This window comes from Hypanus sabinus, chromosome 5, assembly GCF_030144855.1.
Source record: "Hypanus sabinus isolate sHypSab1 chromosome 5, sHypSab1.hap1, whole genome shotgun sequence".
Classification (NCBI taxonomy): domain Eukaryota; kingdom Metazoa; phylum Chordata; class Chondrichthyes; order Myliobatiformes; family Dasyatidae; genus Hypanus; species Hypanus sabinus.
The window spans coordinates 108,387,196-108,412,209 of NC_082710.1; the positions used below are offsets into that span (position 1 = coordinate 108,387,196).

Below are 25,014 nucleotides of genomic sequence, written 5' to 3' on the forward strand. Positions count from 1 at the left end.
ACGCAGTTCCAACTCCCCGCATACAATTCATGGGCTGTGCAGGGGTCCACATTGACTCTACAGAAGTGTCTCAGCACTCCCAGACAACCTGGACTTTTAAGTCTTCATTCCATTTCCAGTCTGATTTATTCATCTTTGTCCTATTCCACAATTGCATTTAGGCCCAAGTTAATGTTAAGAAACAGCACCTTAAGTTCCATCTGTGAAAGTTGCAACATTTTGGATGCAATGTCACATTTTGCAGCTCCATGCAGTCCCTGATGGACAAATGGCAGAATTACTAACAAGGAAGTAAGTGTAGATTGGGGTTGATGAAATTGTTTTGGCAGCTGGTGTAATAGAATACTAAATGACCTCCTCTTGCCATGAAAGGAGTTTTAACACCTTGGCCAAGTGAAGCAGCTACTCAACACAGAAACATCGAAAACCTACAGCACAATACAGGCCCTTTGACCCACAAAATAGTGCCGAACATGTCCTTACCTTGGAAATTACCTCCAATTTTCTGAGCTCCATGCACCTATCAAAGAGTCTCTTAAAAGACCCTATCATATCTTAAGTCTACCACCGTCGCCAGCAGCCCATTCCATGCACTGACCACTCTCAGCGTTTTTATATATATATAAAATATAAAAAAATCTTACCCCTGCCATCTCTGTATCTACTTCCAAGCACCTTAAAACTGCCCTCTCACGCTAGCCATTTCAGTCCTGGGGAAAAAGCCTTTGGCTATCCACAAGATCAATGCTTCTCATCATCTCATAAACCTCTATCAACCCACCTCTCATCCCCCATCGCTCCAAGGAAAAAAGGCCAAGTTCACTCAACCTATTCTCGTAAGACATGCTCCCCAATCCAGGCACCATCCTTGTAAGTCTCCTCTGCACTCTTGCTATGGTTTCCACATTCTTCCTATACGGAGGCGACCAGAACTGAGCACAGTACTCCAAGAGGGGTCTGACCAGGGTCTTGTATAGCTGCAACATTACCTCTCTGCTCCTGAACTCAATCCCACGATTGATGAAGGCCAATACACTGTATGCTTTCTTAACCACAGAGTTGACCTGCACAGCAGCTTTGGGTGTCATATGGACTCAGACTGCAAGATCCCTCTGATCCTTTGCACTGCCAAGAGTCTTACCATTAATACTATATTGTGCCATCATATTTGACCTACTGAAATGAACCACCTCACCCTCTGGTTTGAATTCATCTGCCACTTCTCAGCCCAGTTTTGCATACAATCAATGTCCTGTGTAACCTGACAGCCCTCCACACTATCCACAACACCCCCAACCTTTGTGTCATCAGCAAATTTACTAACCCAACCCTCCAGTTCTTCATCCTGGTCATTTATAAAAATCACGAAGAGTCGGGGTCCCAGAACAGATTCCTGAGGCACACCTCTGGTGACTGACCTCCATGTAGAATATGACCCGTTTACAACCACTCTTTGCCTTCAGTGGGCAAGCCAGTTCTGGATCCACAAAGCAATGTCCCCTTGGATCCCATGCCTCCTTACTTTCTCAATAAGCTTTGCATGGGGTACCTTGTCAAATGCCTTGCTCAAATCCATATACACTACAGCTACTGCTCTACCTTCATCAATGTGTTTAGTCACATCCTCAAAAAATTCATTCAGGCACTTAAGGCACAAACTGCCTTTGACAAAGCCATGCAGACTATTCCTAATCATATTATGCCTCTCCAAATGTTCATAAATCCTGCCTCTCAGGATCTTCTCCATCAACTTGCCAAGCGCTGAAGTAAGATTCACTGGTCTATAATTTCCTGGGCTATCTCTACTCCCTTTCTTGAATAAGGGAACAATATCTGCAATCCTTCAATTCTCTGGAGCCTCTCTCATCCTCATTAATGATGCAAAGATCATCGTCAAAGGCTCAGCAATATCCTCACTCGCCTCCCACAGTAGCCATCTCGTCTAGTCCCAGTGTCTTACCCAACTTGATGCTTTCCAAAAGCTCCAGCACATCCTCTTTCTTCATATCTACATGCTCAAGCTTTTCAGTCTGCTACAAGTCATCCCTACAATTGCCAAAATCCTTTTCCCTAGTGAATACTGAAGCAAAGTACTGATTAGGTACCTCTGTTATCTCCTCTGTTTCCATACACTTTTTTCCACTGTCATACTTGATTGGTCCTATTCTCCCATGTCTTATCCTCTTGCTCTTAACATACTTGTAGAATGCCTTGGGGTTTTCCTTAATCCTGTCTGCCAAGGCCTTCTCGTGGCTCCTTCTGATCTCCTAATTTAATTCTTAAGCTCCTTCCTGCTTGCTGTATAATTTTCTAGTTCTCAATCATTACCTAGTTTTTCTTAACCTTTCATAAGCTCTTTTTTTGACTAGATTTACAACAGCCTTTGTACACCACGGTTCCTGTACCCTGTCTCATTGGAATGTATCCATGCAGAACTCCATGCAAATATCCCCTGAACATTTGCCATAATTTCTTCTGTCTCTTTCCCTGAGAACATCTGTTCCCAATTTGTGCTTCCTGCCTGACAGCCTCATATTCCCCCTTATTAAATGCTATCCTAACTCGTGTGTTCCTATCCCACACAAGAGATAGAATTGTGATCACTATCTCCAAAATGCTCTTCCACTGGTAGATCTAACACCTGACCAAGTTCATTTCCCAATAACAGATCAAGTACAGCCTCTCCTCTTGTAGGCTCATGTACAAATTGTGTCAAGAAACCTTCAACAAACTCCACCCCATCTAAACCGCTCACTCTAGGGAAATGCCAATCAATATTTGGGAAATTAAAATCTTCCGTTACAACAACCATGTTATTATTACACCTTTCCAGACTCTGTCTTCCTATCTGCTCCTTGATGTCCCTGTTACTATTGGGTGGTCTAAATATAAAATAAAAACACCCAGTAGTGTTGTTGACCCCTTCCTGTTCCTAACTTCCACCCACAGAGACTCAGTAGACAATCCTTCAGTGCTCAGTGGGCACTTTATCAGGTACACCTATGTACCTAATTAATGCAAATATCTAATCAGCCAATCATGTGGCAGTAACTCAATGCATAAAAGCATGCATTCGTGCTCATGAGGTTTAGACCAAACATGAAAATGGGAAATAAATGTGATATAAGTGGCTTTGACGTGGGATGGTTGTTAGTGCCAGATGGGGTGGTTTGAGTAGCTCAGAAACTGCTGATTTCCTGGGAGTTTCATGTACAATAGTCCCCAGAGTTCACAGAAGTACAAGAAGCAAAAACGTGCATTGAGCAGCAGGTTCAGTGGGCAAAAATGTCTTGTTAATGAGAAAGGTCAAAGAGAATGGCCAGACTGGTTCAAGCTAACAGGAAGGTGACAGTAATTCAAATATCCATGCGTTACAACAGTTGTGTGCAGAAGAGCTTCTTTGAACTCTCAATATGTTGAGCATTGAAGTAGATGAATTACAGCACCAGAAGACCATAAACGTACGCTCAGTAGTCAATTTATTAGGTACAAGAGATGCCCGTTAAAGTGACCAGTGTGTATAATGTGAAGCTTTGTAACAATTTTATGTTTCTCTGAAGGCATTCTGTCCACCTACCCCCCCCCCCCAAGAATATTAGGATTGCACCTCAGCATTCAACACCATTATCTCATTAGTACTCATCAAAACCTGGGTATCTTTAACCTCCTTTGCAACTGGATCCTTCACTTCCTGATCAGGAGGCAGTCAGTGCAGATAGGAAATAATAGGTATTAATAGGGTCCTGATGAATGGAGTCAACCCGAAACATCGACTATACACTCTTATGCTGCCTGGCTGTGGAGTTCCTCCAGCATTTTGTGTGTGTATGGCTTGGATTTCCAGCATCTGCAGCTTTTTCTCCTGTTTGGGAAAGTATGCTAGTGCCTACATTTCATTAAAAGCTTGAGAAGATTCAGTATGTCACAAAAGACTCGTAAATATCTTCAGAACATTGCCTGTTTGCATCTCAGCTTGTATGGAATCTGCAGTGCACAGGATAAATATAAGTTGCAGTGGGTTGTAGCCTCAGCCAGCTCCATCATGGACAGCAGCCTCCCCATCATTGAGGATGTCTTCATAAGGACTCACCTCAAGAAGGTGGCATTCATCATGAAGGACCTTCACTGTCCAGGACTTCTCATTCCTGCCAGCAAGGAGGAAGAACAGGAACTTGAAGATGGATGCTCAACATTTTAATTACAGCTTTTTCCCCTCTTCTGTTAGTTTTCTGAATGGTCCTGAATTCATGAACACTACCTCGGTATTTTGTTTTCTTTTTACACTTATTATGTATTTCTTACAGTAGCTTTTAGTTTTTTTTATGTATTGCACTGTACTGTTGCTAAGCAATAAATTTCACGACATGTTAGTGATAATAAATCTGATTCTGAAAAGAAATAATTCTGAACCTTTGCTGCAACCTTGCTGTTGCAACTAAGTCCATCCTCATGTTGGATGATCACTGATATGTTGACAGCATACATGCTTTTCTGAAAGGTAATGGTCAGTGGTTTAATCTTGTACTTAGCATCTCTGTAAAATGGTGTGCCTTATATTTTTAATGTTTATTTGAGATACACAAGTCAGCCTGGTTAATAATTGTTTTGACATCTCAAATCCAAACCATCCAAATGTTTAAAAGTATGAAAATTCTATGGCTATCAATCAGTTAGCCCGTATATATTGAGGCAATAGAATCTGTTATCTATAAATGAGTTCTTTTTTTAAAAAAATGAGCTAATTTTGATCTGTATGTGTGAACTAATGTTATTCCTTTTAGGATTTATTTAAGACTTTTGGTGAAGTTCAAGTATTGTGTGCATTTTGCATTCTACTTCATTTCCTGAATGTGCTGTTTCCCTCTTGAATGTGTCGGTTATTCAGCTTCATAATGCACCTTGAGCGAAATGTGCTTAACTCCTTTTATCTTCATTAATGTGTATGTTGTTTTTGATGAAGCAAATGCATGTGACAATTTATGCTTATTTTTATCAAACCTTTCTTGATGGCATGGTTTGCCATGCTTATTTGTTAAATATATTTGGCCGAAACATTGTAATTTTATTTGAAATCCATTTTAACATTTTTCTCTATTGAAAGCAACAATGTGAGGATCAGTCATGCCTGTCGTATCTTGGTTGGATTCTTTTTGACAAAAACAGTGAGGGCCAAATTTTTTTAAACTCACTGTCAAATAAGACTGGCATCTGTGGTTATGTGAGAATTTGTTAACTTCAGGGTGTTACCCTTCATTTGCTTCCAGCCTCTCGTCGACACTCAAGGTCCACCAGCGCACTCTCCACTGCTGATTCTATTGGCCAGCCAGGTGAACAAGTGCTATTTGCATGCTTGTTCTAATTTTCCCATTTTTTTTAACGTACATTGGTCATTGGGTTTTTCTAACGCCAGCCAATTTTCTTTTGAAAACTATCATCTTTATTTGCACACATAAGAAGCAATCATAATTGTCATTTATTAGAGTGCAAGAACTCTTGGACTGAATGCATCAATGTCCATGTGCATTCCTACACATTAAAAATAAATAATATTTTAGTACTTCCTGTGAAGTATAAACTGTAAAATGTACTTGAACTCCATAAGAAAAGGTAACAATTATGATTGCCCAGTATGACACTTCATTTTAGCTTTTATTTGTTTATGTGTGCACAGTCATCATTATTTTACCATTAATGTCTGGTGAATTGTGTCATTGCTAATTGTACTCTGTGATTTGTATTACTAATTTAAGTTCTCATTTTGTATTCCATTGATGTGATATTTCTCAAAAATAGATTGATTGTTTAATGTCCAAGCAAGCACCAGTTGTTGAAATCTAATCATATGTTAGACTACTGGATTATAATTATTCCTAGTAGATTTAAATCAGTGCGAGGTGCCAAAGAAAACAGCTGCTACCGTGTATCAGATTTGCAAGACAAAACAAAAGTTGTGAATGGTCACAGTCAACATAGTGTTAAAACTTATCAAAAAAAAGTGAATCAAATGGAAGTGTGGTATGTGAAATGAATATTAATTTGTTAATGAAAATTGAATATTTCAAGGAGTTACTCCAATTCACTTGTATTTGGTAAAGTTGATGGGCAGATTGCCCTATGAGAGGTTTGTCAGCAAGTGTTGCTCACCCATCTTCTTTGGCTGAGTGCATCTTGGAGCTCAGTGCCTGAACATTGCAGAGCAAACATTGGGTGTGCACTAAAGGTCAGATGCAGATAGACAGGCAGACGACAGGGCAAAATTGCCATCAGTGGAATGAAGTGAAGTGTAACATGGAGGCAGAATTGAAAAGGATGATAGATACAGGATTGAAGGTGTTATATTTGAAGTGCATGTAGTATATGGAATAAGATAGATGATCTTGTAGTGTAGTTGGAGGTTGGCAGGTATGATGTTGTGGGCATGGCTGAAAGGAGGTCATAGTTGTGAGTTTAACATCCAAGAATACACATTTCACCGAAAGGACAAGCAGTTAGGCAGAGGGAGTGGAGTGGCTCTGTTGGTTAAAAAAAAATGAAATCAAATCCTTAGAGGTGGCATAAGATCAGAAGATGTAGAATCCTTGTGGGTTTAGTTAAACCTTAAAGGTAAAAAGACCCTGGTGGGAGTTGTATACAGGCCACCGAACAGTAGCCAGGATGTGGGCTACAAATTTCAAAGGGAAAGAGTAAAGGCATGTCATAGGGCAATGTTGTGATAGTCATGGGGGATTTCAATATGCTGGTAGATTGGGAAAATAATGTTGGTGAAAATAAAGGAACTCTTGAGAGGCAGAGTAGAATTGTTGTGAAGGGGACAGTAGCAGGTATGACAGCAGAACAGCAATGGCTGGTGTTTGGGGAATTCAAAAGGTGCGGGCAATGTTTCCTTTAAAAGGCTGATCTGGGGCAACCTTCCTCAGTGGCAGGGACAGGATGTTGAGGAGCAACAGGGATTTTTTGATTTGGCTTGTTAGCAACCTGACACACCTGGCATGACAGAGTGCTGTGCTACATCAGGTGTCTCACCAGTTCAGAAGAAATCCCTAAGCACACAAGAGTTTTCCTGGTGTGAATGACCAGCAAGGCAATGTTCATGAGCCAAACACTATATGTCAGGCTGCTAAACATCAGAAACAACTATTTAATAAACACTACTCCAATCATCCTGAATGGACACTTTTAGAGGAGTCTACTTTCTCACTAACACTCTGTTGCTAACAAAATAGCCATAGGAATTTTCTACAATTGCTTTCTCTGTTCAAACCTCTTCAAACAGGGGAGACAGAAGGGTTTTTTTCTGTTCAAGCCCTAGCTGCTCACGAGAGGGAAACACTTGGCCAAGCCCTGTTAGAGCTATGTCACCTTTGGCCATACCGGTGTCCGAGGGCAATATTGGGGAGATTGTCAGAGCTCTTGCCTTTGCTTTGATCTTTTTTAGACATTGCATGAGTAGTAACATGAACGGGAAATGTGTCTGGGAAAGTCAGTTCAAGCTGTCCTGCACCACAGGATGAGAGGTCACTTCAGGACTAGGGAGCACGCTACCACCTGCCAAATTGTTTCCTAGAATGAAAGACCAGCCTTTAACTGGGATCTGGGAACAGAGAGCAACAACTTTTCCAGAAACCAAACCTAGTTGGAGACAAATGTTATGCATGGACAAAGAAGCTGTACCAAACCCTTTTAGAAGTGTCTCTGAACCCAAGACAGACTCAGAACATCCCTCCAGATCTTAATGGGTTGCTTTGACTCAGGATCAGAGGCAAGAGAAATGAAACCATCAGTCTCTGCGAATGGTGAACTAACTACCTCAAAATCAGAGGTATCAGACTTGAGCCTTCTTAAACTCTGAATTTCCCAAGGAAATGCTCATGTTCTAAGTGCAGCTGGAACAATCATTCCCTGTGCCTGTACTCTGTTTTTCTTGCAGCACTATCTCCTTTAACCTCAACTTAATGGGAGTTTCTGACAAAGGAGTATCTTTTGACACTGGGAGGATTGAACTAATCTTAAGAAACCCAATGTCTATCAGCACTTTCCTGATGACAGTTTTTATTCTCCTCTTTAACTATTTTTCAGTGCTTGTAAGCTCAGTTTTGTAATGAGAAGCAGCTGTTAAAATTGATCTTTTTCAAACAGCTCAAGAAGCTCCTCAGAAGGTTCTTTAATGAATGCTTCAAGATGCCGTATTTGAAAGCTTTCCTACACTGCACTAAAGTACTGAGAAAGTACTGTCAGCACAAACATTTGAATAGAGAGTTCAATACAAAGCAACACTAATAGAGTGTGTGCACAACACACAGGAGGGCTCAGTACAGCACACAGCTTCCTATACACAGAATGCAGCAAATTTTGCTCTCTACAAAATAGCCATTAAAGCCACAATTCCAAAAGATGTTACCCCTTAACTGCTAGCACAGAATGAATTATCCACCCCAGCCAAGCACCACAATTCTCTAATGGAGCCTGCCAGTCATTCTAAATATCAAAACTCAGGTTAAGTTTAAAGGTAGAACTTCACATAGAAACCTATTATGGGCCCACCACAAAAGTGAACCTAACTTAACTAATTCACGAATGCTCTCACTCTTATTTCCCCTCCCCTCCCCGCCCCCCACACCCCTTACAAAGTGGGTATGGCCACTGATTGCTAATCCAAACTATACACAATAAATGCAGATCTAAACAAGCATACAAATGACTAAGCCCACCCCGGGATACCTGCCTAGCCTTTGCTTTATCCGACTTCTGAGGTGTACTGGACAAGAGTGACTTTAAAAGCAAAACATAGAACATATAGGCCATCAAGCTAATGGTTTTGCAAAACTGAAACGCTGACCCCTGCCAGAGAGCAAGTCTCTGCTCAGGATAACCTGAAATAACAGAGGAGTGACTTGTAGGAATACTCCCCTATCTAACTGGGGTACTTGTGCACTAGTTAACTTAACAGCACTCAAGCAACTACTCACCCAGCAGTAGTTGTACCAAAATGGGGATAACTGACAAAGCAACAGAACACCACAAATCAAAGTAACAAACGAAAGGCTTGTACACTACAAAAAAATCTAGGGACAAACACAACTTAGGCACATCCTTTCAAAATTTAAAAAAAAAATTGGACAAAACTCCATTTTGTTACAACCTCGGCTCTCAGGAAGTAACACAAAGGAGTCGGGCCACAACAAGAACTACAAACAAAAGGTCTTTATCAAATTAACGTTAAGGTAAAGGGAAAAAGGGTGGTGCAGTAGTGCTGGCTGGCTTCAGACTTTTCAGTTTCCCTAGAATCTTCTGTCTAGCCATGGTAACTTAACACCTTTCATGACCCCTGACTCCTGGAATTTCCACCGTACTGCTATTGTCTTCCACAGTGAAGAATGATGTAAAATACTTATTCACTTTGTCCGCCATTTTGTTGACCCCCATTACTACCTCCAGCGTAGTTTTCCAGCGGTCCAACATCCACTCTTGCCTCTCTCTTACACTTTATAGGTATCTGAAGAAACTTTTTGTATTCACTTTAATATTACTGGTTAGCTTATGTTCGTATTCCATCCTTACCTTAATTACTACTTTAGTTGTCTTCTGTTGGTTTTTAAAAACTTCCCAATCCTCTGATTTTCCCCCTAATTTTTACTCTATTATATGCCTTCTCTTTGGCTTTTATACTGACTTTGACTTCTCTTTTTAGCCATGGTTGTGTCACCTTTCCTTTAGAATACTTCTTCCTGTTTGGGATGTGCATATCCTGTCCCTTCTGAATTGATTTCAGAAATTCCAGCCTTTGCTGCTCTGCTGTCATCCCTGCCAATGTTCTTTTCCATTTAATTTTGGCCAACTGCTCTCTCAGTGTATGAGGGGTGTTTGATGGCTTTGGGCCTTTACTCACTTGAGCTTAGAAGAATGAAGGGTGAAACTCATTGAAACCTATCAAATATTGGAAGGCCTAGACTTGCTTCCCAACCTTTTTTTTATGCCATGAAACCCCTACCATTAATCAAGGATTCCATGGACCCCCAGGTTGGGAACTCCTGGCCGAGATGGAGTGGATATGGAGAGGATGCTTCCTGCAGTGGGTGAATGCAGGACAAGAGGGCACAGCCTCAGAATAGAAGGATGTTCATTTGGAGCAGAGTTGAGGAATTTTTTATCCAGTGTGTAGTGAATCTGTGGAATTCATTGTCACTGACAGCTATGGAGGCTAAGTCATTGAGTAAATTTAAAGAGGTTTTTGATTAGTAAGGTCATTAAAGGCTATGGAGAGAAGGCAGGAGAATGGGATTGAGAGGAATAATAAATCAGTCATGATAGAATGGTGGAGCAGACTTGATGCGCTGAGTGGCCTAATTCCGCTCCTATGTTTTATGGTCAACACATCTGCTATCCCACTGCTAAATGTGTCACAAGGTCTAACACTTCTCCTGATTGGTTTATTGGTTGAGGAGCTGAATATGGTTCATATCTGCTTCTGTAACTTTAGTCACTGATTTTCCGTAAAAGGTATGTTCAGCTTAGTTTTACATTTTTGTTTAAACCTATTCCGTTAACTATTTAACTGGATATTATGTATTTATAACAAAATCTAATTTCTTTTAATTTTCCTTATTTTTATTTGGTTCAATTGCTTTTAAATTTTTTAAAAATGACATCTAACCATTATAAGGTGTCTTTGATATCAATGACCTGTCAAGGTGTTGCCAGGCAAAGTCTCTGATTTTGCCGCCATCCATCGCACAGATGTTGTTGCAGTTAAATGGAGCTGCAGGATCAAGGTGCTAAGTGTGGTTGATTGTGTCAAATATGAATTAGCCTGACACCTTAAAGATCTTTTGACATTAGGTTTTCTGCATTTGTGGATACCAAATGTAATTTAATTTGTGTCAAGAAATGGTCATTGTAAACCAACAATATAACAATACACAGAGGTGTACAGGATGATAAGAGGGATAGATTGAGTGGTTAGCCAGAGACTTCATTTCTAGGGTGGAAATGGCTTATGAGGGGCATAATTTTGTGGTAATTGAAGAAAATTTTGGGGGGATGTCGAAGGTAATTTTTTTTTGCAGTGTAGTGGGAGCATAGAGCATCCTGCCAGGGTGGTGGCTGAGGGTGATACATAAGAGACATTTGAGAAACTTGTAAGCACATAGATAATAGGAAAATAGAGGGCTATGTGGGGTTGGGGGGGAAGGGTTGCACTGATCTTAGAGTAGGTTAAAAGCTCGGTACAACATCATGGGCTGAAGGGCCTGTATTGTGCTGTCATGTTCTATGTTAACGATCAGGATATGTTTAAAATCTAGTTTAATACCTTCGTCATTTTTTAACTATTTGAATTTGCCAATTCAATGATCAATTGAGAGCTACTTTGTTATTGCACAATTTTGCAGTAAATCGTATATAAGATCAGTTACATATTAAGCTAGCAGTTTGAACATCTACCCTGCCTATATAACATCACCACAGTATGGCAATTAATCATAATAACCACCTTATTGCATTGATTTTTGAAACAGCAAATTTGATGAGAAATCGATTTATATACTTGGGTTCCGTTAAATATACACCATTAGAGAGCTGTGCACAATTATTAAAATGTTTTCTCCCTGATGTGGCACCCAGTTTCTCCCATCAAAGCTTCTTGATATTTTTAACAATTATTACTCATTTACTTAACCTCATTGGGGCATGATGGTGCTTCTGGTTCTGAATAGAACTTCTGACATTTAGCCTTTTAAATCATAACAAGTTAGATGTTCCCATTTATGGAAATTCTGAACTTGTTATTAAACAGGTGTCACTGTCTGTCTCAGTACCTAAATTGCTAATGAGAGAGTCCAATCCTTCTGAAATCTCCTTGTATTTATATTAGGGGGTTCATTGTGAGTATATTGAGCATATCAAATAAAATAAAAAGATAATTTCCTTTTTTCATTTATTTTCCTGTTTATAAGTGTTTCTGGCATTTCATGTAACCTTTTAATTATTTATTTTTAATCTGATGTACTTTGTGGGGTTGAGCTTTCTCTGACCATCTGAGTGCCACTTGGAGTGAGGCCTTTCAGGCCCTATCGTCTGTCATTCCAATACTCACATCATCTGACTTGAAGGTTGCATCATCATTAATGGAACTTGTTGTATTTTTAGATTTGTTTAAATTTAGATTGAAAAGTGGTATCTGTTGGCGCTACAGACATATGAATATAGAGTTTTAGTATTTATTGCTAGTATCAGTAATGGTATAAATACCTGGAGGCCATCCTGGGCTTTACTTGGCCACTTGTTCACATGAAGAAATGAGTTTACATGAAACACAGTCTGCATTGATTATTGTTTTTTTAAATAGTTACATGTACCAAAATACAATAAAAAAAACTTGTTTTGCATACTTTTCATATGGATCAAGTCATTACACAATGCATTTAGATACTGTAAAATAAGATAAAACAATAACAATGCAGAATTAAGTTTAAAAACTACAGAGAAAACAGGGCAGGTAAACAATAAAGTGCAAGATCATAATGAAGTATACTGAGGTCAAGAGTCCATCTTATCATACAAGAGGTCCATTCAGGAGTCTGAAAACAAAAGGTTAGAAGCTGTTCTTGACCCTGGTGGTACGTGCTGTCAGGTTTTTGTACCTTCTATCCAATGGGAGTGAGGAGAAGAAAGAATGCCCAGGATGAATGGGTCTTTGATTATGCTGTCTGCTTTAATGAGCCAGTGATAAGTATAGACAGGATTCACAGAGGAGCGACTGGCTTATGTAATGTGTTGAGCTGTGTCCATGACTCTCTAAATTCTGTAAGGCATCTTTTGGTAGATCAGTTATTAGACTCTCTCTTGGACAACCAGTGGCTTAAGGTTGCTCTTCGTAAAGTTGAAATGACCTTATGTACTTGTTTTGCTTTGAGGTTAAGAGCTTTCACCGGTGATATTGAAAATAATACACCTGTGTAATCAGTATTTCAGTAGAAATAGCAAATAAATGTCTAGTGCCTTCAATTTATTGTGTAGCATAAAGTTACAGCTAGCTGTTCAGCTGAGTCATTTGAAATAGGAATATATATATATATATATATATATATCTTTTATTTATTTATTTATTTGTTTATTTTAAAGAACTTGCATATATTTAAAGGAACACGCACAAAATGCTGGAGGAACTCAGCAGGCTAGGCAACATTTATGGAAAAAAGCATGGTCGACGTTTCAGGCAGAGACCCTTCATCAGGACTAGTAAAAAGATGAATTGGAGTTCGAAAGGAGGGAGAATGAACTACAAGGTGATAGATGAAACCAGGAGGGGAGGGAGGGGTGAAGTAGAACTGGGAAGTTGATTGGTGAAAGAGACACAGGCCTGGAGAAGGGGGAATTTAGTAGGAGAGGACAGAGTGCTATGGGAGAAAGAAAGGGGGGAGGAGGTGCCAGAGGAAGGTGATAGGCAGGTAAGGAGATGAGGTGAGAGAGGGGAATAGGAATGGTGAACATTACAGGAAGTTTGAGAAACTGGTGTTCATGCCATCTCCCAGTGGCCACCCATTCTAATTCCATTTCCCATTCCTATTCTGAAATGATAATCCATGGCTGCCTCTACTGTCACAATGAGGGCACGCTTAGGTTGGAGAAGCAACACCTTGTATTCTGTGTGAGTAGCTTCCAACCTGATGGCATGGACATCGATTTCTTGAACTTCTGGTAATGCCCCCCTCCTTCACCATTCCCCATTCCCATTTCACACTCTCACCTTATCTCCTTATCTGCCTATCACCTTCCTCTGGTGCCCCTCTCCCTTTCTTTCTTTACTGGGATTCAGTTCTCTACTATTGGTTTCCACTTCTCCAGCCCTGTATCTCTTTCACCAATCAACTTCCCAGCTCTTTACTTCACCCTCCCAGTTTTACTTATCATCTTGTGGTTCTTCCTCCCCTCCCCCCACTTTCTTATTCTGACTCCTCATTTATTTTCCAGTCCTGATGAAGGGGTTTGGCCCAAAATGTCGACAGTGCTATTTTCCATAGGTGCTGCCTGGCCGGCTGAGTTCCTCCAGCATTTTGTGTGTGTTGCTTGGATATCCAGCATCTGCAGATTTTCTCTTGTTTGTGATTTATTTAAAGGATTAACTTCACATAAGAAAGGCCCAGTCATACAGGCAAAATATTCTAGTTCCACGTAGATATAGTTGTGTATATAGTTAAGAATAAGTAATATGCAATTTTATTTGAATACTAAAAACTGACAAACTACTTGGCATACTAGAAATCTGATAGAAGTGGAATGTTTTGGAGATGCACAGCAGTTTTAGGGTGTGTTCAGAGAAAGGAAGACTTGTATTGATAATATATTATCTGACTTCATTATAGACCAGAAACAGATATGTGTACAATAACTATTCCAAAATACTTTTCTCTCCTCCTTTGAAACTTTCATTTGTACTCCAAAGAAAGAATTGCTAGCTGATTAATTAGTATTTTATGGCGAAAGTTGATTGTTACAAATACTGCTGTTGTTGGCCCAAATTAGAATCATTTGAATGGCAGAACTTTGTAAAGTTGTTACGTTAATTTCATGTTTTTATCTTTGTTAGATCGATATGGGCTTGGACAGGCTGGTCGTTTACCTGCCACTGTAAATGCCATGAGGGTCCTGAACACAAGCACAGAAGTGGAAGCTGCAGTTGCAGATGCCTTGGTAATAATTCTTTGAATAGTTCCTTAAAATTAATACAGTTATAAAAATTCATTTTGAAAAATAGTTTATGAAAATGCTCCATCTTGGTGCCTTGCTTTGCTTATCCACTATTCCATATTTTTGCATGAAATTATTGTGACGTGCATCTTGATATTTCTGTGTTACTAAGTACTGTACTTGTCTGTGCTTAATCACTTTTGAATATTGTATATGTTGATGGCGCACTTCCTCATGTTTTAGTAAATAATTATTTTCCATTTGAGCATACCATCATGTATGAAGTCCAGGGTTGCCATCATTGGAGTTTTGCCACGATGTATGAAATGGAAAGAGGAGAGGCCACAAACCCACAAGTCTGCTCCCTCATTGGCAATCAGTCCTTTTGTTTCAATAATTTACTGCCCAAAACACTTGATTAATTTTTCTTCATAGTCCAAAAATCTATTTGGTCTTGAATATAGTGATTGAAATCAGCTGCTGGGTGAAATTCCAACAGGAGGCTATCCTCATAGCATCAACACAATAAATCACTTTAGATTATTTTGTGCTTCAGTGAAAATTCAGTCTCATTATTGGCAATCCTAAGCTATTCAAGCAACCCCCCTTTCCTCCGTCCTCCAAACGTTTCAATCCAGTGAGCCTTCTGTACTACAATATGTTGTCTGTTAATCAATCTTGTCCATGATGACATGTTATTCTTAGCCTGCGCACACTGATGTTGCACAGTAACCATTTAAGTGTTACTTTATCATCATCAGAAAAGCTTGCGTTGATTTGTTTAAAGACACTTTCACCAAACCAGATTGACAATCTAATTTTTAGTTTTTTTTCTGATTTTTCAGTTATCTCTTCAATAGTAGATTCCAGTACTGCATTCTTCTAATGCAAGGCACAGGAATAGGAGTAGATTATTTGGCACTTGACCCTAGATTGTTGTTCCTGATATCATGGCTGACGTCCTTCAATGCTATTTGCTTTCATTCCCCATTTATCATAATGTCCAGAAATTTATTGGTCACTCTTGAGTCAAACCACTAATTAACCTTTTGCAGCCATCTGAATGGAGAAACCAGAGATTTATTATAGAAAAATTTCTCCGTGCCTTCATCCCAATTGGCCAGCCTTTTCTTTTGAGACAGTGACAGCTGGTTCTTAACTCTTCAGTCTGTCAAGCACAGGAGGAATTTTGTCTCTTTCAATAATATACCCATATATCTCAACAGTATTGAATGCAATCCTAGTTTACTTGATATGGCTTGTTTGCTATACAAGAAAATATAACTAATCTGCTGAGTCTTTGCTGTACTCCCTATATGCCTCGTGTAAGAAAATCAAACTCTACACAATGTTTAGTTTAGTTTCTGGTATATAGCCGCAGTAAGATGTTTATAGCAGTATTCAAATCTGTGCATAAAAAAGGCCAACATGCTGTTTGCCTTCATGTGTGCCAGTATTAGCTGGCCTGTAGTTCCCTACTGTCTATCTTGTTCCTTTTGTGAACATGGATATTTTATCATTATTGCTTTCCAATCCACTTTGATGTTTCTAGAATCCAATGAATTTTGGCATACAGCAAGCAATATGTGTTGTCACTACAGCCACTTCTTTGAAAACTAATTAGACCCATGGGATTCACTAGTGTTTAGTCCCATCAATTTGTTCAACTCTATTTTTGACAACAATACTCATTTTTTTAAAAAGTTCTTTGCTCTCAGTTATCTTTCACTTGCCTCTATGTTTAGTATGTTTTAATTTCTTCTAATATTAATCTCTGTGATCTCCCTTTTCCCCAAGTTAATTTCAAATTCAAGTTTCTTTAATATCTTCTTTGTTTTTCTTTTGATGTATTTGATTTTATTCTCTACTACACTGATCTTTTATGATCTTTTGCTAGTTAATAAAATTATTCTAATCTTAGCCAATGGTTGTATTTGCAGAACTCATCACTATATCTTTGTCTGACTATATGTCCTTTTATTTTTCCTTGGGTTTTTCTCCCCTCCAACACAAGTGTATCTTTTTGTAAGTTGTATGATCTTGTAATCTCTTTAAAACAAAATCTTTCCCACAAAAGATACCAAATGAATGTCAATAAAGCCACATTCTTGCTCTTTGCAGCCAACAATTGCCTTTCTGCAATCCTGCAGTCTAGTGGCATGAGAAAGACATTAATTTCCATTTGTTGTCCACTCTTTCTCTTTGGGCATTTTTTATTTCATGTTTTCAATTCTACCCCTTTTCTCAACTTCTCTTCTTACTAATTTGTTAAAAGGGTGTTCAGTTCTTTATAACCTAACTTTAGGACGTTGAGAAACCCTAGACACATATTAAACTTGCTAAGTCATTCCCCTCCCCAGTGTAGACAATGATTCTGTAAGGAATTGAATGTAACTACATTTAGGCTGCTGAAGTCGAATGATTTTAAATTACAAGTCAGAACATTGTACATTTATTGTGAGTATTGCTCAGTGCAGCAAATTTTTAAAAAAATCTACTTTTGACTTTTATAAATGGACGATGAACAGTGGCGATCCCTTCCATTGGCAAACTGGGTTTTGGTATTCTCCTCTCCTATTCGTTTATACTTTGGAAATTTGGAAATTACTTCTGAAAATAAGTATCTTAATTATCTCTTTTAAATGTTTTGCTTTTTTTGTGTTTAATTTGCTTTAATGAATTCATCATTCTTCTGCTGCAAAATTATTCAATAGTTCTTCTTTTGACATGATTCTTTCTACTTTCTTCCCTGAAAATTGTTTTGCTGCAATCAGCTGTTAGGAGACTCCAGGACAAAGGTAGTGATTTTTTTGAACCTGTTTTCTTCATCTTTTCTTGTTTTTGATTCATGTTTCAGGCTGTTAAAATACATACAGTAACAGATCAGAGGTGAACTATGTTCACATTTGCAAACATCTGCTTTAGCTTTACAAATTTCCTTGCTGTCATACAGAACAGAAGCCTCAGTACACAGGTATTGAGGTAGATATGCAGTATATGTCACAACAGTTGTTACAGTACAAAGATGTGGATTATCATAGTCATACAACATGGAAAGCAGAAGGTCCAGTGGGTGAATGACCTTTGTTTACACCCATCCTTAGAATATTTTAATTGAATCCAGATTTTGGCTCATAGGACTTAATTGGAAGTGAGCGTGGTTAGTCCTAATTCAGATCTGGTGAAATTTTAAAAAAAGAAGCAAAAAATGCTTAGTTATCCAGAACGTTTGCTAAAATAGATGAGCATGTATTCCATGTAGACTGCTTTTCTAAAGTAATTTGAAGGGGGCCTACATCTGAATAATTATCTCTTCCCTCAGATATCTCCCTGCTGTGCATTTGCCGTTCCTATGTAAAAATATACAGTATTTTTGCTTTTGAGAATTCATTGGGTCAGCGCCCACAGCTAAAACTTGGCTGCAGATTGGTTATCTGTTCATATTTCCTGAGTAAACATTTCCAACCTTCATAAAGAAATATTAATACAAGAGAAGTTCCATGCTTACTTCCATCTCTGAGGATCTGTTGTTTTGTGTATTACAACATGCTTCAGAATCAGATTTATTCTCGTGGTCATATGGCATGAAATCTGTTTTGATTATTCTTCATAAAGAATGTGTGCCATTAGTTAGCGAATTAATTCTGTGGACAATGAAAGGAACAATGGTTAAGCAAGTGAAGATGCATGCATTCTGTTTGGTGGGGAAATTATCAAAATAGATTAGTGAAAAAATTAAATATTAATCTGATTTAACTTGGTTGCCATGAATTTGATACTACTTCAGTTCATATTCAGGTATCAAGCAAGCAGTAATTCAATGAGATTGTTCCTGTTACACTGAATGAAGCTTGGTATCCATATTCATAGAAGTATAATTTTGCTCGTATTTGATGTAACATTGATTCAGCAGATTTATGGTTGGGATGAGGGTGCTCCTGTGAGCAGAGGTTCAAGGTAGGTTGGAGTGTTTTCTACATGGCTGAAGATTTCAGAGTTATTAGGGAATACATCCATACATTGAAAATTATGAATAAAAACTTCTGTAATAGTTAATAAGACTTTGAAATTCTTGACAGTCTAGACTGGATGCTCAGCCATTGATTGTTTTTCAAGATTTAGGAAGGCAGAAGCTTGAAAATTGAGCAATTTATTAAGAGAAAATTAAGAGTTCGGCACGGACTAGGAGGGCTGAGATGGCCTTTTTCCGTGCTGTGATTGTTATATGGTTATATAAGCGAATGAATATAACTTTAATTTTTTTATTGGCTTGGTGAATGTGAATTTCTTACCATTATGGCCATATTGCAAACAAAGCTACAGCCACAAGTGTGGAGGAGAAAAATAAGCTGAGCTAATACCACAGATAGATAACTAATGCTGCCTCACCTTCTTTAAAATATTTCCCATTTTTACCTGTGGGAAGTGTCCAGCCCGAACTCGTCATGTCTTCCTGCACTGTATTTCAAAATTCTCAGACTTTTAACACTTCAATTCATTAACTGGCCAGATAACCTTGTTCATATCTTCTCCCTATGGTCACCTTACTTTTACCCGATTGGAGACATCCATCACTGTAGCTTAACAGGCTTCTGTGGTTTCCTTCCCAATTCAGCACAGTCTTCAACCCCTAACTGTTGGCTCTTGTTTTCTTCCCACAGATAGGACCTCAACTGCTGAGTATTTCCAGCATTTTCTGTTTCTGATTTTAGATTTCCAACATATTATTTTGCGCTGGGCAGAACTAGCTGTTATTGATTTGATTATTTTTCGCAATTTGAAGCCAGTCTCCAGATCCATTGATTGATAAAAATGTTTGAGCAAAAAATATATATATATTTGGGATTTTATCAGAATATGTTTCATGATATGTTTATAATAAATAATGAGTATGTTTTATCAGAATATATTTTGGGTTTTATCAGAGGGAATGTGCCAGTTATAAAGTACTACAACGCAGAAACCAACCCTTCGGTCCATCTAGTTCATGCAGAGCTGTCATTCTGCCAAGTCTCATTGACCAAAACCTGGACCACACCCTTCCCATCATTTACTTATCCAAACTATTCTTAAATATTTCTTTTGAACCTGCATCCACCACTTCCAGTGGCAGCTTATTTCACACATAGATGCTCTCTGAGTGGAGTTCCCCACAATTATTTCCCTCGTCATCCTTAACCAATGACCTCTAGTTCTAGTCTTATTCAACCTCAGTGGGGAAAAAAGCCTTATCTCTACTCCCTAACCTTGTATAAACATGTAACAATTACAGCACGGAAACAGGCCATCTTGGCCCTTCTAGTCCATGCCGAACGCTTACTCTCACCTAGTCCAACCGACCTGCACTCAGCCCATAACCTTCCAGTCCTTTCCTGTCCATATACCTATCTGATTTTTTTTTAAATGACAATTTCGAACCTGCCTCTACCACTTCTACTGGAAGCTCGTTCCACACAGCTACCACTTTCTGAGTAAAGAAATTTCCCCTTGTGTTACGCCTGAACTTTTGCCCCCTAACTCTCAACTCATGTCCTCTTGTTTGAATCTCCACTACTCTCAATGGAAAAGGCCTATCCACGTCAACTCTATCTATCCCCCTCATAATTTAAAAAACCTGTATCAAGTCACCCCTCAACCTTCTATGCTCCAAAGAATAAAGACCTAACTTGTTCAATCTTTCTCTGTAACTTAGGTGCTGAAACCCAAGTAACGTTCTCATAAATCTCCTCTGTATTCTCTCTATTTTGTTGACATCTTTCCTATAATTCAGTGACCAGAACTGTACACAGTACTCCAAATTTGGCCTCACCAATGCCTTGTACAATTTTAACATTACATCCCAACTCCTATACTCAGTGCTCTGATTTATAATGGCCAGCATACCAAAAGCTTTCTTCACCATCCTATCCACATGAGATTCCACCTTCAGGGAACTATGCACCATTATTCCTAGATCACTCTGTTCTACTGCATTCCTCAATGCCCTACCATTTACCATGTATGTCCTATTTTGATTAGTCCTACCAAAATGTAGCACCTCACACTTATCAGCATTAAACTCCATCTGCCATTTTTCAGCCCACTCTTCTAACTGGCCTAAATCTCTTTGCAAGCTTTGAAAACCTACTTCATTATCCACAACGCCACCTATCTTCGTATTATCTGCATACTTATCCAATTTACCACCCCATCATCCAGATCATTAATGTATATGACAAACAACACTGGACCCAGTACAGATCCCTGAGGCACACTACCAATCACCGACCTCCAACCTGACAAACAGATATATACCACTACTCTCTGGCATCTCCCATCCAGCCACTGTTGAATCCATTTTACTACTTCAATATTAATACCTAACGATTGAACCTGCCTAACTAACCTTCTGTGTGGAACCTTGTCAAAGGCTTACTGAAGTCCATATAGACAACATCCACTGCTTTACCCTCGTCAACTTTCCTAGTAACCTCTTCAAAAAAAATTCAATCAGATTTGTCAAACATGACCTTCCACACACACATCACTCCCCATCAAGTGGTCTGTAATACACCCCTATAAGTGTTACTACATCTTTCTCATTCCTTAATTCCACCCAAATAGTCTCCCTAGACAAGCCCTCTATCCCACCAAAGTACCGCTGTAATATTTTCTCTGACAAGCAATGCAACACCTCCCCCTGTTGCTGCTCAGATTCTATCACATCTGAAGCAACGAAATCCAGGAATAATTAGTTACCAATCACACCCCTCCTGCAACCATGTATCACTAATGTTACAACATCATATTTCCAGGTATCAATCCATGCTCTAAGCTCATCCACCTTTCTTACAATGCTCCTTGCATTTAAGAAATTGTTCACCTCTTACTCTCTGTTTATCCCTAACGGTGCAAACAACTTTACTATCTTTTTCTTCCTTCTCCCCTACATCTTCAGTCTGAGTGCTCCCCTTCTCTATCACCTGCCTATCCTCTCTCACACACTGTCTACAAACTTTCTCTATTTGTGAACTAACTACCTCTCTCCTAGTCTCTTCAATTTGATTCCCACCCCCCCCCCCCCCCAACCATTCTAGTTTAAAGTCTCCCCAGTAGCCTTAGCAAATCTCCCCGCCAGGATATTACTTCTCCTAGGATTCAAGTGCAACACCTGCCCCAAAAGAAGTCTCAATGATCCAGAAACTTGAATCCCTGCCCCTTGCTCCAATCCCTCAGCCATGCAGTTATCCTCCACCTCATTCCATTCTTACTCTCACTGTCACGTGACAAAAGCAGTAATCCCGAGATTACTACCTTAGCATTCCTTCTCAACTGCCTTCCTAACTCCCTATATTCTCCTTTTAAGACCTTTACCCTTTTCCTACCTATGTCATTGGTACCTATATGTACCATGACCTCTGGCTCCTCACCCTCCCACTTCAGGATATCTTGGACACAATCAGAAACATCCTGGACCCTGGCACAAGGAAGCAAACTACCATCTGGGTCGTCTGACTGCATCCACAGAATCGCCTGTCTGACCCCCTAACTATCGAGTCCCCTATTACTACTGCCTTCCTCTTTCCTTTGCCTACCCTTCTGAGCCACAGGCTCAGAAGCACAGCCACTGTTGCTTCCTCCAGGTAGGCTGTTCCCCCCCCCCCCCACCTCTCCAAAAGTACTCAAACAGGAGTACTTATTGTCAAGGGGTACAGCCACTCGTGTACTCTCTGGTACCTGACTCTTCCCCTTCCCTCTCCTAACCATGACCCACTTGTCTGCCTCCTGTGGCCCCGGTGTGACCACCTGCCTGTAACTCCTCTCTATCAACTCCTCACTCCCTGACCAGACGAAGCTTATTGAGCTGCAGCTCCAGTTCCCTAGCACTATCCCTTAGGAGCTGCAGCTTGGTGCACCTGGAGCAGATCTGGATGCCCGGGAGGCTAGGAAACTCCAGGACCTCCCACATCCGACACCAAGCACAACAAGCTGCCTCCACACTCATACTTCCCCCTTGCCTCAAATAACAGGAAAAATTGAAATCTAAACCTACCCTGCCTCACCCGTTTCCGCCTAAGCCCGTTGAGCCAAAGCCCTCGTCTTCACTCTGCTCCCAGCTCACTCCACTGCCTGCAAATGACGCTGCCCGCTGTATAAGGCTGTGTTCCTTTTAAATCTTCCACGCTTCATTGTCTGACATCACACGCCTGCACAGTACCGCCTCTTTTAACCCCAATGAGAAGAAGAAATCAAAATGGCTCTCGCAGCCCTCCCGTTCTGATTCACAGACTTCCTTCTCCAAATTAAACCTGAATCAGGATTTCTGTCCGTTTAAATCTTCTGTGCTTCACTACCTGAAGTCACACGCCTGCGCAGTCCCGGCTCTCTTACACTGATGAAAAGAAAAAATCAAAATGGCTCCTACAGTGCTCCTATACCCTCATCATTTTTTATACCTCTATCTAGTCTTTTTTTATTCTCCTACACTCCAGGGAACAAAGACCTAATTTTTAATGAGCTATAATAAAAAATTTACATAGCACCCTTCAGGAAAATGCTGTTTAGATACAGTGCATACAGATAGAGACACAAATCTACCTGATCTCTCTCCTTGAGTGCTCTCTAAACCAACTCTGGCAGCACATCTTACTTGCATTCTAGACAACTCGCTTGAGCTCCAGACTAATCTTTGGGATTTTGAAACGATCAGATACTGGATTTTCTGTGAATCTCTGTTCACATATTTGCAAAGATTTGGCACTCACTTACAAAATAAATAGACTGAAGCAGAAATTGTTGGCATTCAAAATTAGATTAGTGCAGTGGTTGAAAGGCTAGGATAAGGTAGATAAATAATAAATTATAACTTATTGCTAATGTTGAGGTCAGTACTTGGATAAATTGAGTGGAAAAGAAAACCTGTTTTTGAAGTGTATGCTATATATTAGGTGCTTGTTTGCATGATTTATATTGCATTTTATATTAAGTTTGTTACAAATTCACAAATTTGAGAGACATGGACAGGAAAAAGTGTTTGTAACAAAGAACCTATAAAAATATTATCCCATATACTTTTGCAACTTTCAAAAACCTTTCTCACTTCTCATCTGAACTAGTTTAAGATAAAATGTCAGGAACAGTTTTGAATAATATACTTGTATCAACAACAAAATATTTATATATATATATACACATAACATTTTGAATTATTCCCCTTTAAGTAAACAATACAATTGAGCATATAATCATTATTCCATTTTATAAGTTTTTTCCTTTTGTAATGAATAACAAAGTTTAAAATTTAGGCTGATAGGAAAAAGCAAAATTTAGCTGCAAGTTGTTGGACTGATACAAATATACTCTCATTGCATAGGAAATGGGAAAAGCACAACTATTGGATGTTGTCATTGTTAGAATAACCTGAAGAAAACCACTAGCTTGAACAATTGGCATGAAGTTCTGTTGAGCTTAGTTTGGAAAGATAAGCAACATGTGCACAAAAGCTACACTTGTGTATGAAATATACAAAAAATGTTTTGTTTCCGCACTTAGAAAAAACCTGTAAGGAGGCGATATGAACCATATGGCATCTATTCTGATGATGATGCCAACAGTGATGCTTCGAGTGCTTGTTCAGAACGATCTTATGGCTCCAGAAATGGGGGTATTCCACACTACTTGCGTCAGACAGAAGATGTGGCAGAGGTCTTAAACCATTGTGCCAGTTCAAATTGGTCTGAAAGGAAAGAAGGGCTTGTCGGCCTTCAAAATCTATTAAAAAGTCAGAGAACATTGAGGTAAGACTGCAAAATATGCTATTCACCATCACTGAACTGTTATACCTTATAGTGATAGTACCACAAACTATGGACTTGCTCTCAAGGACTCTTCAACTTATTCTCAATATTTATTTAATATTTATTATTTCTCATCATTTTTTCCTTTGTATTTGCACAATTTGTTGTCTTTTGCACATTGGTTGTCTGTTCGTCCTGTTGGGCACATTCTTTCATGGATTGAATTGTGTTTCTTGGATTTACTGTGTAAGCCCGTAAGAAAATAAATCTCAGGGTTGTATATGGTGATATATATGTACTTTGGCAATAAATTTACTTTGAACTTTAAACTTTGTACTAAATTGTTCCGTTTTATCCAGTTCAATAGATGTTTTGTTAGTAATAAGTTTAAAATTTCAAGACTGGTCTTCAGTTGTTATTAAACTGTGGTGGAAAACTCAAATTTTGCAGCAATATTAACTACTTAAAAATGGCTTTACATTTCTATTTGAGTGCTGTATGTTCTTTTGGAAGAGGACAGCGAGGCTTGAGAGGAAGTGCGGCGGCGGCCATT

At 39.1% G+C, this 25,014-nt stretch overlaps 1 protein-coding gene across 1 annotated transcript in view; it reads left to right on the forward strand.

Moving 5' to 3' along the window:
• Window positions 1–25,014, forward strand: part of clasp1a (cytoplasmic linker associated protein 1a) — a 341,123-nt gene that overhangs the window by 237,728 nt on the left and 78,381 nt on the right. Inside the window, exons 22-24 of the mRNA XM_059970314.1 lie at window positions 14,585–14,688; window positions 17,460–17,483; window positions 24,217–24,461. Of these exons, the coding sequence (XP_059826297.1) occupies window positions 14,585–14,688; window positions 17,460–17,483; window positions 24,217–24,461 (373 nt within the window). The remainder of the gene's footprint in view (window positions 1–14,584; window positions 14,689–17,459; window positions 17,484–24,216; window positions 24,462–25,014) is intronic.